Here is a 16,690-nt window from a genome sequence, read left to right as displayed (position 1 = left end):
AACTGGGGTGCCTGGGTAGCTCCGTCAGTTAAGCATCTGACTTCGGCTCAGACCATGATCTTGGAGTGGTAGGATCGAGCCCTGCATTGGGCTCCACACCTGTGGAGAATCTACTTCTTCCTCTGCCTCTCCTTCTGTCCCTCTGCCCATTTGTGCGCGCTCTGTGTGTGTGTGTGTGTGTCTCTCTCTCTCAAATAAATAAATAAATAATCTTTTGAAAAAAAAAAACCCTAACTGATCAGTTTCCTCACACTGCTCTTCAGTAGTTGCTCTGATAATACTTGACTTCTTTAATGAAACAATAGAGCCCATTACTATGGACACTGCATCTTCTGTTAGTTTTTCCTATCCCCTCCCCCAATGCCTCCACTTAGAACCATCTCTCAACATTGGATAAATGCACCTAGAAAGCATGAGAAACCTAGACACCAGTAAGATATGGTTAAAAATGGCTAAGGAGGTGTGTGTGCTCATCCCTGACTCATTAATTAATGCAAGGTTTTGCATGCCCTGAGCAGTGCTAGCCTCCTAAAGGGAAGGTAAAGGCATCTTCCTTCGAGGACTTCACAGCCTAATGGATAACGAAGCATATCAAAGAATAATTTGAATACAATGTGATCAGTGTCATACTTGAGATAGATGTTGGTTGGGTTCTACGGCAACAGAGAACATAGTGACTCTCGTGCTTAGTCATTGGTTCTGGGAGTGGGAAGAAGGTTAAAACAGAGATGCTGAGAGTGATGAAATTAAGATGGTGTTTGAGGTAGGTCTTGAAGGGTGCATGGTTGTTTATGGTGTGGCAAAAGGAAGCAAAACCATTTGTGGCATAGAAAACACCATGTTCAAGGTGTGGAGCCAAAAGCAAGCATGGTGTTTCTGGACAGGATTCTAGCAAGGCTGACGGGCAGATCTATGCAGGGCCCTGAAAGACATGTTCAAGACTGGACTGCATCCTTTGGGAAGGGGAAGATATTGAAGGTGTCTGGAACATGTGCTGGAAGTAGAAACACAGGTACATGTTTCAGCAGCCTAAATCTGATATGTGGAAAATGGTGCAGAGGGGAGATGTCTCCTTACAGTCAGGGAGACCACTGAGCCATCCATCACCAAATCCAGCAGAGAATGGGGCCCAAAGCAAGGCATTAGCATTGCTGCTAGGGAGCAGGGAAAGACAGAAGTGATGCTTAGAAGACAGATTCAACAAGGTGAAGCTTTAAGGGATAAAGGCGTGGCCTAGAACCTGAGAAGTAGGAAAGATGGTGATGGGACTAATCACAGGAGTTGGGGGACTGGGGAAGAAGCTGGAAATCAGAGCAGAAAAGCAGCCATTCCACACAAGTTCCAAAGAAAGAAACCTAAAATATTTACTGATTTTGAAATTGTAGTACTTAAGTCTGCATAGCCAGAAGTTTAATGGAACCACAAATTAGGATTCTTGGGTATGGAGAAAGGGAGCAATAAAAACAAACCAAAAAAAAAGCCCTAGATGGAAAAAAAAATCTCCAGGAAACCGCCACAGAAGGAGACTCTTGTATCACAAAGGTGATTCTAGCTGACTTTGCAAGCCCCCTGCCAGCTGCTGAAGAAGGGGCCTCCACAAAAGCAAGTTCAACATCCATCAAGAAGCCATCACCTACTTGCTATCCTGGTCCATGGACAGTCCAGACCCCTGTTCCACTAGTTTGGTGAGGTTCACTATTTCCTCTTTCAGGGCAAGGATCGTGTCCTTTGCCTTCTGCTCTTTGTCATAGGCTGAGTCCACCATCTTCCAGGCCTTTTCAATTTCCTATATGGGTCATAGGATATCAGTGAGAAAAACCAAACTAGGATCCAGATACGAGATACATTGAGCAAAGAGAATAATAAAACAACTCCAACAGAGTAGTCGTTTATGGGAAAAGAGGGTTCCACATTCCACATTATGCATTTCATTGATATTGACTTACCGAATTGCTCAATATTAACTAGTCAATACTGAACAGCAGGTTTAGGAGGGGTCCTGGCTCACATCCTACAAGGACTGCTATGACTAGGAGGATATTTCTAATAAATATGTTAAGATAGGTTTATGAAATTAAAAATGAAATTTTAGGGGTGCCTGGGTGGCTCAGTGGGTTAAGCATCTGCCTTTGGCTCAGGTCATGATCTCAGGGTCCTGGGATCGAGCCCCGCATCGGGCTCTCTGCTCAGTGAGGAGCCTGCTTCCCCCACCCCCCGCCCCTGCCTCTCTGCCTACTTGTGATCTCTCTCTATGTCAAATAAATAAATAAAATCTTTTTTAAAAAATGAAATTTTATGTGCTTTCCAAGCCCAAATATTTTTGGAGCAAAAAAAAATTAGGAGTGGCCCTGGATTCAAGTCCTAAATTTGGAGCCCCCCAGTAGATTCCAAATTTTAAAAACCTGTTTTGATCTCAGATCCCAAGTTAGCAGTCCTGAATGACCATGTCAGCCTTAGAATAATTCATAGGAAGGTGGTCTTCACTGTCACGAAATTGTACACAACAGCCCTGGTGATTCCCATCCCAAACCCACACCCAGGCCTTCCCTTCAAATGCTTACAGGGGAAAAACAATGCTCCTGGCTGGAGTGGAAACAACTCATGCAGTTTGGGGCTTCCTACTATTATGAAATGCAACGTGGAATATTAACATAAGTACTTAAAAGGGAATAGCATCCATTTAAATAAGCGAACAAAGTATAGCAAATGTTGTAACAGCCTTGAATTTTACCCTGCCCCTCAATTTGCTTGCAAAATTTTGTCCAGTGAAATGTGAGTCCTTTATACATGTAAGAACGTATCAGCTCTAGGTGACAATATTCCACTTTCATGTTGACAAGGCATAAAATGAGTGGAAGAGAGGATTTCCATAAATTCATGCTATCACATTAGAGAGAGAGAGGAGTCTTACGGGGTATTTTTTTATAGCAACCATATGTACTATTTTCAGCAAAACAAATGAAGGATATTTAAATGAAACTATGATTATATGAAGTTTTGTCCCCATCAATCACCAATTATACTTTAATCTGTTCATGACTTCCATTTGGGTTTTTTTTCTCATCATAAGATGAATTAAAGGGGCGCCTGGGTGGCTCAGTGGTTTAAGCCGCTGCCTTCGGCTCAGGTCATGATCTCAGGGTCCTGGGATCGAGTCCCGCATCAGGCTCTCTGCTCAGCAGGGAGCCTGCTTCCCTCTCACTCTCTCTGCCTGCCTCTCTGCCTACTTGTGATCTCTCTCTGTCCAATAAATAAATAAAATCTTTTAAAAAAAAGATGAATTAAAGTCCTCTCTTATTGGTTTTTCAGCAAAAAAAAGAAGAAAATAAGGGGTGCCTGGGTGGCTCAGAAGGTTAAAGTCTGCCTTCGGTTCAGGTCATGATCTCAGGGTCAAAGTCTGCCTTTGGCTCAGGTCATGATCTCAGGGTTGTGGTATCAAGTCCCACAGCAGGCTTCTTATTCAGTGGGGAGTCTGTTTCTCCCTCTGCCGCTTCTCCCCCTGCTTATGCTCGCTCTCTCTCTCTCTCTGTTGAATAAATGAATACAATATTTAAAAAAGAAGAAGAAGAAAATGACAATAGAGAGAAAATGGCACTTTAAAAATGTCGTTTCTAAGAAAACAGATGTCATAATTTGCACTGGTCTTAGAAATTCATTTAAATTGGGTGATGTTTCATTGTATGATATCAAGGGGCTTAACTAAAAAGTTCTTGAGTTATTTCTCATCACCAGGATTTTAATTATAAATTAAAATCTCTTAACCTTTTATCATCCTGAGATCAACAAGGAACATTTACATTTTACCCTTAAAATAATGTAACACACTTGAGAGTGAAAAAAATAAAGGGTAAAATGGAGGCATAGCTCCTCAACATCCCCCAGATTGAATCCTTGGTCTCCCATTATGAGGACCCGGGGGGATCAAGGAGAAAGCAAAATCATAAAAATTACTATCTAAAAATTCTCAAGGTAATTTCTCCTAAAGCAGTGAGAAATGCAAAAACATTAAAACATCCCTTAAAAAAAAATCCTTAACAAGCTATCATCATGAGATATCTAATTACTTATATCAAACAAGACATACAGAGCTCCCTAATATTACATTTACTTACCTCTAATTCTTTTTGCTAACCCAGTATTTCTTAGAAACCAAGCCAGTAAGGTTCTATATTATTTTTGCATCGTGAAATTCACCCAGGCTAATTATTTCCTTTGAAAATGAACTTTATTCCCTAGGCTTAATGAATACATAAATCATGTAAATTTTTACTAAATAACTCATTTACTACCAGCCTGGAGCTGCCGATACAAGGAAAGAAGGACGTTGACGTTTTAAATATAGGATGCGTTTATGGCAGCTCAGGCTCAGCTTGTTTCTACAAGATCACTAACCTTCTTCAGGGACGCAATGGTGGTCTGATCATCCTGGGAGAGCTTCAGGGCAGTGGCGACCTTCGCGGAATTAACCACAATCTCAGCATTTAGCTCTCTGCATTTGGCCATCAGACGCTTTTCATTGTCATAAGACTTTTTCATGACAGCATGAAGCTTCTCATATTCAATTCGAAATTTATCCAGACTTTTGTCCCCTGAAAGTTCACTGAGAACATCCTGAAAATCCCTTTCGATTTCTTCATATGCCGTTTCTTCCAGCGCTAGCTTTTCACTCTTTTCCTGTCCACAAGATCAGGGAGAGGAATGAGTATTGCAACGTGTACACCATTCCCATTCGGGGAGTGCTATTATTAGCTATGAATACAAGACCTTCACCAAAGGAAAATAAAAGCCCCTGACAAGACATCTTGTTCATCTCCTGATGCATGTATATATGTATGCATGTGTGTTAGGATAATAATGTTTATAATATTATATATATATAATAGTCATATTTCCTACCACATGGTGTCAAAGAGTGGATTAAATAGGATCATTCACATTGAACACTTGACCACATGCCTGGCAAAGAGGAGGCACCCAATAAATTTTGAAAACTATTATGATTATGCCAAGCCCTGATTTGTTTTCACTTCACCTTGCTTCTTATCGCCCCCAGGACTGCAGCAGAAAGCCATGGCACCTCCTGGCCAGTTATAAGGAGATTCTGATGTTGATACCATGAAATCACACATACTACAATGAACCCCATCCGAAATATGGAGTAGTCTCCTAAAAGATATTCCATTGTTCTTATCTTTTAAAATAAATAGGGAGGTCCCCTCCACAGGTGTATTGAGATGCCCTCTGTGCCACGCTCATAGGCCTTCTCCAGATTTGCTTCCCAGGCTCAGCTAGACAACATTTTTTTTTTTAAAGCCCAGACATACCGATGTAATTCAAACATATCTGGCTATGACTTCAAGGAGAACCCAGGACTTAGTTATATAAGAATTCTCATTTCTCTAGTGTTAAGTGTTGAATTTGTCCCCCAGAAAGTTATGTTGAAGTTCTACCCCCCAGTGCCCATAAATATGACTTTGTTTGGAAGTAGAGTCATTATATATATGTAATCCACTAACTTGCAGTCATATTGGACTAGGGTGGGCCCTATAAGCCTCCTTATAAAAAGAGGGAAAATTAGGGGCGCCTGGGTGGCTCAGTGGGTTAAAGCCTCTGGCTTCCGCTCAGGTCATGATCCCAGGCTCCTGGGATCGAGCCCATCAGGCTTCCTGCTCAGTGGGGAGCCTGCTTCCTCCTCTCTCTCTGCCTACTTGTGATCTCTCTCTGTCAAATAAATAAATAAAATCTTTTAAAAAAATAAATAAATAAAAATAAAAAGAGGGAAAATTATAACTGCATAGTGATGGATGTCTAAATTTATTGTGGTAGGAGCGCCTGGTGGCTCAGTGGGTTAAAGCCTCTGCCTTCAGCTCAGGTCATGATTCCAGGGTCCTGGGATCGAGCCCCGCATCGGGCTCTCTGCTCAGCGGGGAGCCTGATTCCCCCTCTCTCTCTCTGCCTGCCTCTCTGCCTACTTGTGATCTCTGTCTGTCAAATAAATAAATAAAATCTTTAAATAAATAAATTTATTGTGGCAATTGTTTTAAAATGTATATACATACACATATACATACATATATAGATCTGTGTGTATATATATATATATATCAAATCATTATATTCTACACCTAAAACTAATACAATGTCACATGTCAATTATATCTCAATTTAAAAAAGAAAAGTAGAGAGTAGGATTTGGACAGAGACACAAACACAGGAAAACACCACGCAAAGATAGACACAGGGATTAGACTGAGGCAGCTGCAAGCCAAGGAAAGCTAAGGACGGCTAGCTACTGTCAGAAGCCAGGGAAGAGGCAAGGAAGGATTTTGCTTAGGGTCTCAGAGAAAGTGTGGTCCTGCCAACACCCTGACTGCAGACTTCTAGCCTCCAGACTGTGAAGGGATAATTCTCGACTGTGTTAAGCCAGTTTGCAGCACTCTGTACGGGCCTAGCAGACTGACACCTTCTTCTTGTTAGGCACAGCACAATAATAACAAAGAATGGGGATGGTTAATATAGTTATTTGTTCAGCGAATGCTTACTGAACATTTGTTGTGTGTAAGTTGGCATGAGGGAGCCTGTAGGAGGCAGCAACGTAAGGAATAAACAGCCCTCCCACAGGGAATTGTAGCATTAATAGTTGATGGGTTATGTTTTCAGATAATGCAAGTAAGGAATTTGATACTTGCCATAAAATGGGTTCAAAATTCTACAAGGGACCTATAGGAAGATGGAATTACTCCCAGCAGCCAGAAAGAAAGCAAAATTCCTTAAGGAGGTGTTATTTGAGCAGCCCCAGAAGGAAGAGTGAAATTTTCACAAGTGAATATGGAAAGAAAAGGTATGCCTGGCCCACTGTGAAGCCTGAACAAGTGCTCAGGGCCCAGCAAATATCCAGGATTTGAGGCTGGTTAAGAAGCTCAAGTTGGCTAACGTGTAAGCACCATGACAGGGAGACAGAAAGAGAAGACTAGACAGGGAGTTAAGGAGCAACTGGAGTCCTTGAGTGGAATTCTAAGGGCAATGGAGTGGATTAATCTGTAGACCACACAGACCCACTCAAGACTTTGGAACTGATAAAGTTTGAAAGGCCTTATTTATGTATGCAACATTATGCTTTGGTATTCTACCCTAAAAAGAGCTTCAACATCAACACTCTATCGCTAATCAAAGAAATCAACTGAGATGATTTCTCTAATCCCCAAAATAAAGTAAAATTTAAATTCATCCTGCAGATTTAGGGTAAGCAATCTTGTTGACTTTCCGCCTTGACAAGCCTGTCTTACCCAATATAGAGAAAGTCTATGCCACTTTCCAACCGCACACGGGAGAAGAATGAGGCACAAACAAGTAGCTTCAAGAGAACGGGAGCAGGGGTTGGCAGTTGAGGAGACTGCCACCCAGAACAACTCCTCAGTCCTGTATTTATTAGATACAAGATATTAATCAACAAAGGAGTCGAAGGAGATTATAAACAAGATATGCCTGATCAAGCAGTATAGGAATGGCAAACGCATTTTAAGGAATCATCTAATTAACTACAGGTGATCTCTGGAGAAGGGGCGATAAAAGAAAAAAGAAGCAGGCTGCCTTCAACTGAGGAGCCCAAGCATTCCCAGCTGCTCGGCTACAAGGACTATGTATATCATCCTCTCCCCCAGAGGTCTGATGCTGGTACCTGTTCAAGCATGTTTGGTCAGTACATTGTTCTGAGGGACAGTTACAAGTCTACATATTTTTGATTTTCAAAAACACTTGTACTGTTGATTTCCAAAGATGACACCCAAGCAAAAGAATCCACATCTTAAAATAGATATGGAGTAACAAGCGAATCTATTACAATTTGTATAGCAACATTAGTACTAATGTTAAACTCAACAGTGGCTTTCTACCCAACTAAAAACAGCTATTGCCAATATCACAATATAGCAATTCCACAAAGGAGAGGAAAAATTGTATTAAGAAAATGTGGTGCTGGCGCGCCTGGGTGGCTCAGTGGGTTAAAGCCCCTGCCTTCAGCTCAGGTCATGATCCCAGGGTCCCGGAATCGAGCCCCGAATAGGGCTCTCTGCTCAGCAGGGACCCTGCTTCCTCCTCTCTCTCTGCCTGCCTCTCTGCCTACTTGTGATCTCTGTCTGTCAAATAAATAAAATCTTTAAAAAAACAAAAACAAAAAAGAAAAGAAAGAAAATGTGGTGCTGCTGCTGCCCTGTGTTTTCCCCTTATTGATGCTAAACATGAGCACCCACCAAAATGTATCACGGCCATGTTCTCAACTCTATCCCTGTAAATGGTATTAATGTCAACACTTGATCACTAGCCTAATGATTTGTTTGCAGACTAGGTTTTCCCTGTACACCTGGCACTTAGCACAGGAATGGAAAAATATCAAAGAAAGTAAAGTTTTTAAAAAGTATTTTTATGACATTTGTTCATATTGTCATTTTAAAAATATACCATTACTAAAAGCACAGCAAAAATAGTCTCTGAGCTGTGACCAATAACCAGGTGGTGTCTACACTGTCAGAGCATTTAATGGTATCAATTTTGAAAGCACCATTTTAACATGAACCAGTCAGAAATGAACTGTGGTGTTCCTTCAAGTTGGCTAATGTGTAAGCACCATGACAGGGAGACGGAAACAGAAGACTAGACAGGGAGTTAAGGAGCAACTGGAGTCCTTGAGTGAATTCTAAGGGCAATAGAGTGGATTAATCTGTAGACCACGCAGACCCACTCAAGACTCTGGAACTGATAAAGTTTGAAAGGTCTTATTTATGTATGCAACATTATGCTTTGGTATTCTACCCTAAAAAGAGCTTCAACATCAACACTCTATCGCTAATCAAAGAAATTTGTTTTCCTCCTTAAGGAAATTTGCTTTCTTTCTGGCTGCTGGGAGTAATTCCATCTTCCTATAGGTCCCTTGTAGAATTCTGAACCCATTTTATGGCAGGTATCAAATTCCTTACTTGCATTATCTGAAAACATAACCCATCAACTATTAATGCTACAATTCCCTGTGGGAGGGCTGTTCATTCCTTATGTTGCTGCCTCCTACAGGCTCTACCTATCTTGTGAGCATCTGCTATCTGCCAGGCGCTGTTTTAGGCACTGGGAATACCAATCAGTGGGAGAACAACAAGGAAAAAAGACAGGAGAGCTGCAGTGATAAATGAGGCCAGGGAGTTAATGGAGGCTTGTGGAAGCAGAAATTAGGAAAACCTGACTGACATTGAGTGAGAAGAAAAATAGAAGAAGAGAAGAAATGAGAGATCATGAAGGGGAAGAAAGACCAGGAAATAATTTCTTCATGGTGTTGTTATCTGGGGCTTATGCGTGGAGAATGAAGAAGAATGAAATAAACCAAGATAACTGGCAAGGGAGAAAAGGAGGGAATGCTCAAAAGCAAATAAAGAGACAAATACTGGAAGAGTCAAGATGTCAGACGAGTAGCAGACTGAGATGCCATCAGGCTGCAGAAGTTCAGCTAGATAGTTATCAAACCATTACGAACATCTACAAACCCAACAGGAGATCGAAGAGAAAAAGAGCAACAATTCTAGAAACAGAAAATCGACCACTTTCTGAAAGGCAGGACATGTGGAGAAGTGAATTCAAAGTGAAGGGAAGATAGACTGCGGGGGAAGGGGCCAGCTCCCAGCAAGTGGCAGAGCAACGGAGCACAAAATCCAAACTTTTAGAAGTCTGCTCCACTGAGGGACATCACTCCAGAGGCTCAGCGGGGGTAGAGCCCTCACAGGAACAGTGTGGTCTCAGGTCCTGTGGGGTCACAGAAGGATCAGAGTTGTCTGAGTGTAGCAGAGCTCCCAGGTATCGGAGTGGAGAAGCCAAATTCAGAGACAGAGCCAAGGAGTGAGCTCTCAGCTTGGGGTCATCTTAAACCGTGATCCATGGCACAGTCAGACCACTGCTCTTTGAGCAGCGACCCCACAAGTGGCAGATCCAGGGAGACCCACCTTCCTCCACCAGAAGAGCAGAGCAGCAGGAATCTGCTGGGTTTGGAGACTACAAACGGGGCTGTGTGCCAGAGACAGAAATGCTCAGTCACAGGCCGGGTGAGCTTGTAGCACAGCCGGAGACCAGGGAGACGGGAGTGATTGAGCTCTTTTCTCCGAGGGTGCACTGAGGAGTGGGGCCCTGAGCTCTCTGCTCCTCCCAGCCAGAGAGTGGAAGGCTGCCATTTTCATTCCCATCCTCCAGAGCTCTACGGAAAGCCCTCAGGGAACAAAAGCTCCTGAGAGGGAGCTCCTGAGCAAATTACTTAGCCCAGCCCCTGACAAGGGTGGTGTAATTCCACCTCGGGCAAAGCCATTTGAGAATCACTGCAACAGGCCCCTCTCCTAGAAGATCAGTAAGAACATCCAGCCAAGACCAAATTCACTGATCAAGGAGAACAGTGGAATTCCAGAGGAGGGGAAAGCAAAGCATGGAATTTGTGGCTTTCTCCCCATGATTCTTTAGTCTTGCAAAGTTAATTAAACTTTTTGAATTTTTTTTTTATTCTATTTTTTAAACTTATCCTCTTTCCTCTTTTAATGTTTTTTAACTGTTTATCTTAACAATACCTTTCTTTAAAAAATCTTTTTAAACCTTCATTATTATAGTCATATTTTGTCCTTCATTGTATCTAATTTTATTTTTTGAATACATATAGGGTTTTTTCTTCTAAAAAATTCTGGGATACAATTTCTTCTAATAGATCAAAATATACCCTATATCTAGCACAGGGCTTTGTTCTAGTATCCAGCCTCAGCAAATTCTCTACACTTTCTTTTTCTTTCTTTTTCCAACCAACTTATCTTATCAATTCCTTTTTTAGAATTTTTTTAAATTTTCATCTTTACAGTCATATTCCATTCCTTCATTGTGTTTACCCTTATTTTTATGTGTGTGTGTGTGTGTGTGTGTGTATGTATATGTATTTCTTTAAAATTCTGGGAGGTAGTTTCTTCTAAGAGACCAAAATACACCCAAAATCAAGTGGGTGGTTCTGATATATATATATATATATATATATATATGTTACATATATATATTTTTTAACTTTTTTTAACTTCTTTTTACCCCTTTTCTTCTGCCCTTGATTGGGATCTCTTCTGATTTTGTTAGTGTACATGTTTCAGGGTCTTTGCCACCCTTTTGGTATTTTATTCTCTCACTCATATATTCTCATCTGGATAAAATGATGAGGTGGAAAAATTCACTACCAAAAAAAGAACAAGAGACAGTACTGAAGGCTAGGGACCTAATCAATATAGACACTGGTAATATGTCAGATCTAGAGTTCACAACGACAATTCCCAAGATGCTAGCTGGGCTCAAAAAAGGCATGGAAGATATTAGAGAAATCCTGTCTGGAGAAATAAAAGAACTAAAATCTAATCAAGCTGATCAAAAAAGCTATTAATGAGGTGCAATCAATAATGGAGGCTCATACTGCTAAGTTAAATGAGGCCGAAGAGATAATTAGTGATATAGAAGACCAAATGATGGAGAAGGAAGAAGCTGCACAAAAGAAAGACAAACAACTACTGGACCACGAGGGAAGAATTCAAGAGATAAGTGATACCATAAGACAAACAATATTAGAATCATTGGGATTCCAAAGAGGAAAGAGAGAGAGGGACAGAAGATATAATGGAGCAAATTATAATATAGAATTTCCCTAATATGGCAAAGGGAAAAAGCATCAAAATCCAGGAGACACAGAGAACTCTCCTCAAAATCAATAAAAATAGGCTCACACCCAGTCACCTAACAGTAAAACTTACAAGTCTTAGTGACAAAGAAAAAAATCCTGAAAGCAGCTCAGGACAAGAATTCTGTAACATACAATGGTAGAAATATTAGATTGGCAGCAGCCTTATCCACAGAGACCTGGCAGACCAGAAAGAACTGGCATGATATATTCAGAACACTAAATGGGAAAAACATGCAGCCAAGAATACTATATCAGCTAGGCTATCATTGAAAATAGAAGGAGAGATAAAAAGCTTCCAAGACAAACAAAAACTAAAAGAATTTGTAAACACCAAACAAGGCCTGCAGGAAATATTGAAAGGGGTCCTCTAAGCAAAGAGAGAACCTAAAAGTAGTAGACCAGAAAGGAACAGAGACAATATACAGGAACAGTCACCTTACAGGCAATACAATGGCACTAAATTCATATCTTTCAATAGTTACCCTGAATGTAAATGGGCTAAATGCCCCAATCAAAAGACACAGGGTATCGGAATGGATTAAAAAAACAAGACCCATCAATATGCTGCCTACAAGAAACTCATTTTAGACCCAAAGACACCTCCAGATTTAAAGTGAGGGAGTGGAAAACAATTTACCATGCTAATGGACATCAAAAGAAAGCTGGAGTGGTAATCTTTATATCAGATAAATTAGATTTCAAACCAAAGACTATAATAAGAAATGAGGAAGGGCATTATATATATGCACAGGGTCTGCCCAACAAGAAGATCTAACAATTTTAAATATCTATGCCCCTAACATAGGAGCAGCCAGCTATATAAACCAATTAACAACAAAATCAAAGAAACACATTGACAATAATATAGTAATACTGGGGTACTTTAACAACCCAAGCAAAAGATCAACAAGGAAATAAAGGCCTTAAATGACACACTGAACCAGATGGACATCACAGATATATTCAGAACTTTCCATCCCAAAGCAACAGAATACACATTCTTCTCTAGTGCACATGGAACATTGTCCAGAATAGATCACATCCTGGGTCACAAATCAGGTCTCAACCGGTATCAAAAGATTGGGATCAAGTAGTAGATCAGAAAGGTACAGAGACAATATACAGTAACAGTCACCTTACAGGCTAATAATGGCACTAAATTCATATCTCTCAATAGTTACCCTGAATGTTAATGGGCTAAATGCCCCAATCAAAAGATACAGGGTATCAGAATGGATAAAAAAACAAAACCCATCAGTATGTTGCCTACAAGAAACTCATTTTAGACGCGAAGACACCTCCAGATTTAAAGTGAGGGGGTGGAAAACAATTTACCATGCTAATGGGCATCAGAAGAAAGATGGGGTGGCAAGCCTTATATCAGATCAATTAGATTTTAAGCCAAAGACTATAATAAGAGATGAGGAAGGACACTATATCCTACTCAAAGGGTCTGTCCAACAAGAAGATCTAACAATTTTAAATATCTATGCCCCTAACGTGGGAGCAGCCAACTATATCAACCAATTAATAACAAAATCAAAGAAACACATCAATAATAATACAATAATAGTAGGGGACTTTAACACTCCCCTCACTGAAATGGACAGATCATCCAAGCAAAAGATCAACAAGGAAATAAAGGCCTTAAATGACACACTGGACCAGATGGACATCACAGATATATTCAGAACATTTCATCCCAAAGCAACAGAATACACATTCTTCTCTAGTGCACATGGAACCTTCTCCAGAATAGATCACATCCTGGGTCACAAATCAGGTCTCAACCAGTATCAAAAGATTAGGATTATTCCCTGCATATTTTCAGACCACAATGCTCTGAAGCTAGAACTCAATCACAAGAGGAAAGCTGGAAAGAACCCAAATACATGGAGACTAAACAGCATCCTTCTAAAGAATGAATGGGTTAACCAGGAAATTAAAGAAGAATTGAAAAAATTCATGGAAACAAATGATAATGAAAACACAACAGTTCAAAATCTGTGGGACACAGCAAAGGCAGTCCTGAGAGGAAAATATATAGCGGTACAAGCCTTTCTCAAGAAACAAGAAAGGTCCCAAGTACACAACCTAACCCTACGTGTAAAGGAGCTGGAGAAAGAACAAGAAAGAAACCCTAAACCCAGCAGGAGAAGAGAAATCATAAAGATCAGAGCAGAAATCAATGAAATAGAAACCAAAAAAAACAATAGAAAAAATCAATGAAACTAGGAGCTGGTTCTTTGAAAGAATCAATAAGATTGATAAACCCCTGGCCAGACTCATCAAAAAGAAAAGAGAAAGGACCCAAATAAATAAAATCATGAATGAAAGAGGAGAGATCACAACTAACACCAAAGAAATACAGACAATTATAAGAACATACTATGAGCAACTCTACGCCAACAAATTGGACAATCTGGAAGAAATGGATGCATTCCTAGAGACAAATAAACTACCACAACTGAACCAGGAAGAAATAGAAAACCTGAACAGGCCCATAACCAGTAAGGAGATTGAAACAGTCATCAAAAATCTCCAAACAAACAAAAGCCCAGGGCCAGACGGCTTCCCAGGGGAATTCTACCAAACATTTAAAGAAGAACTCATTCCTATTCTCCTGAAACTGTTCCAAAAAATAGAAATGGAAGGAAAACTTCCAAACTCATTTTATGAGGCCAGCATCACCTTGATCCCAAAACCAGACAAGGATCCCACCAAAAAAGAGAACTACAGACCAATATCCTTGATGAACACAGACGCAAAAATTCTCGCCAAAATACTAGCCAATAGGATTCAACAGTACATTAAAAGGATTATTCACCACGATCAAGTGGGATTTATTCCAGGGCTGCAGGGTTGGTTCAACATCCGCAAATCAATCAATGTGATAGAACACATTAATAAAAGAAAGAACAAGAACCATATGATACTCTCAATAGATGCTGAAAAAGCATTTGACAAAGTACAGCATCCCTTCCTGATCAAAACTCTTCAAAGTGTAGGGATAGAGGGCACATACCTCAATATTATCAAAGCCATCTATGAAAAACCCACCGCAAATATCATTCTCAATGGAGGAAAACTGAAAGCTTTTCCGTTAAGGTCAGGAACACGGCAGGGATGTCCATTATCACCACTGCTATTCAACATAGTATTAGAAGTCCTAGCCTCAGCAATCAGACAACAAAAAGAAATTAAAGGCATCCAAATTGGTAAAGAAGAAGTCAAACTATCACTCTTCGCAGATGATATGATACTATATGTGGAAAACCCAAAAGACTCCACTCCAAAACTGCTAGAACTTGTACAGGAATTCAGTAAAGTGTCAGGATATAAAATCAATGCACAGAAATCAGTTGCATTTCTGTACACCAACAACAAGACTGAAGAAAGAGAAATTAAGGAGTCAATCCCATTTACAATTGTACCCAAAACTATAAGATACCTAGGAATAAACCTAACCAAAGAGACTAAGAATCTATACACAGAAAATTATAAAGTACTCATGAAAGAAATTGAGGAAGACACAAAAAAATGGAAAAATGTTCCATGCTCCTGGATTGGAAGAATAAATATTGTGAAAATGTCTATGCTACCTAAAGCAATCTACACATTTAATGCAATCCCTATCAAAATACCATCCATTTTTTTCAAAGAAATGGAACAAATAATCCTAAAATTTATATGGAACCAGAAAAGACCTCGAATAGCCAAAGGAATATTGAAGAACAAAGCCAAAGTTGGTGGCATCACAATTCCGGACTTCAAGCTCTATTACAAAGCTGTCATCATCAAGACAGCATGGTACTGGCACAAAAACAGACACATAGATCAGTGGAAAGAATAGAGAGCCCAGAAATCGACCCTCAACTCTATGGTCAACTAATCTTCGACAAAGCAGGAAAGAATGTCCAATGGAAAAAAGACAGCCTCTTCAATAAATGGTGCTGGGAAAATTGGACAGCCACATGCAGAAAAATGAAATTGGACCACTTCCTTACACCACACACGAAAATAGATTCAAAATGGATGAAGGACCTCAATGTGAGAAAGGAATCCATCAAAATCCTTGAGGAGAATTCAGGCAGCAACCTCTTCGACCTCAGCCGTAGCAACATCTTCCTAGGAACAACGGCAAAGGCAAGGAAAGCAAGGGCAAAAATGAACTATTGGGATTTCATCAAGATCAAAAGCTTTTGCACAGCAAAGGAAACAGTTAACAAAACCAAAAGACAACTGACAGAATGGGAGAAGATATTTGCAAACAACATATCAGATAAAGGGCTAGTATCCAAAATCTATAAGGAACTTAGCAAACTCAACACCCAAAGAACAAACAATCCAATCAAGAAATGGGCAGAGGACATGAACAGACATTTCTGCAAAGAAGACATCCAGATGGCCAACAGACACATGAAAAAGTGCTCCACGTCACTCAGCATCAGGGAAATACAAATCAAAACCACAATGAGATATCACCTCACACCAGTCAGAATGGCTAAAATTAACAAGTCAGGAAATGACAGATGCTGGAGAGGATGTGGAGAAAGGGGAACCCTCCTCCACTGTTGGTGGGAATGCAAGCTGGTGCAACCACTCTGGAAAACAGCATGGAGGTTCCTCAAAATGTTGAAAATAGAACTACCCTATGACCCAGCAATTGCACTACTGGGTATTTACCCTAAAGATACAAACATAGTGATCCGAAGGGGCACATGTACCCGAATGTTTATAGCAGCAATGTCTACAATAGCCAGACTATGGAAAGAACCTAGATGTCCATCACCAGATGAATGGATAAAGAAGATGTGGTATATATACACAATGGAATACTATGCAGCCATCAAAAGAAATGAAATCTTGCCATTTGCGACGACGTGGATGGAACTAGAGCGTATCATGCTTAGTGAAATAAGTCAATCGGAGAAAGACAACTATCATATGATCTCCCTGATATGA

At 40.3% G+C, this 16,690-nt stretch overlaps 1 protein-coding gene across 1 annotated transcript in view; it reads right to left on the bottom strand.

Annotated features, from left to right (window-relative positions):
- Window positions 1-16,690, bottom strand: part of CFAP58 (cilia and flagella associated protein 58) — a 121,472-nt gene that overhangs the window by 84,819 nt on the left and 19,963 nt on the right. Inside the window, exons 5-6 of the mRNA XM_046026605.1 lie at window positions 4,393-4,674; window positions 1,638-1,786 (exon numbers count right to left, since the gene is read on the bottom strand). Of these exons, the coding sequence (XP_045882561.1) occupies window positions 1,638-1,786; window positions 4,393-4,674 (431 nt within the window). The remainder of the gene's footprint in view (window positions 1-1,637; window positions 1,787-4,392; window positions 4,675-16,690) is intronic.

The sequence above is a fragment of the Meles meles genome, chromosome 13 (assembly GCF_922984935.1).
Source record: "Meles meles chromosome 13, mMelMel3.1 paternal haplotype, whole genome shotgun sequence".
NCBI lineage: Eukaryota > Metazoa > Chordata > Mammalia > Carnivora > Mustelidae > Meles > Meles meles.
The sequence above is the reverse complement of the archived record's forward strand: the minus strand, read 5'-3'. Positions and strand labels throughout refer to the sequence as shown.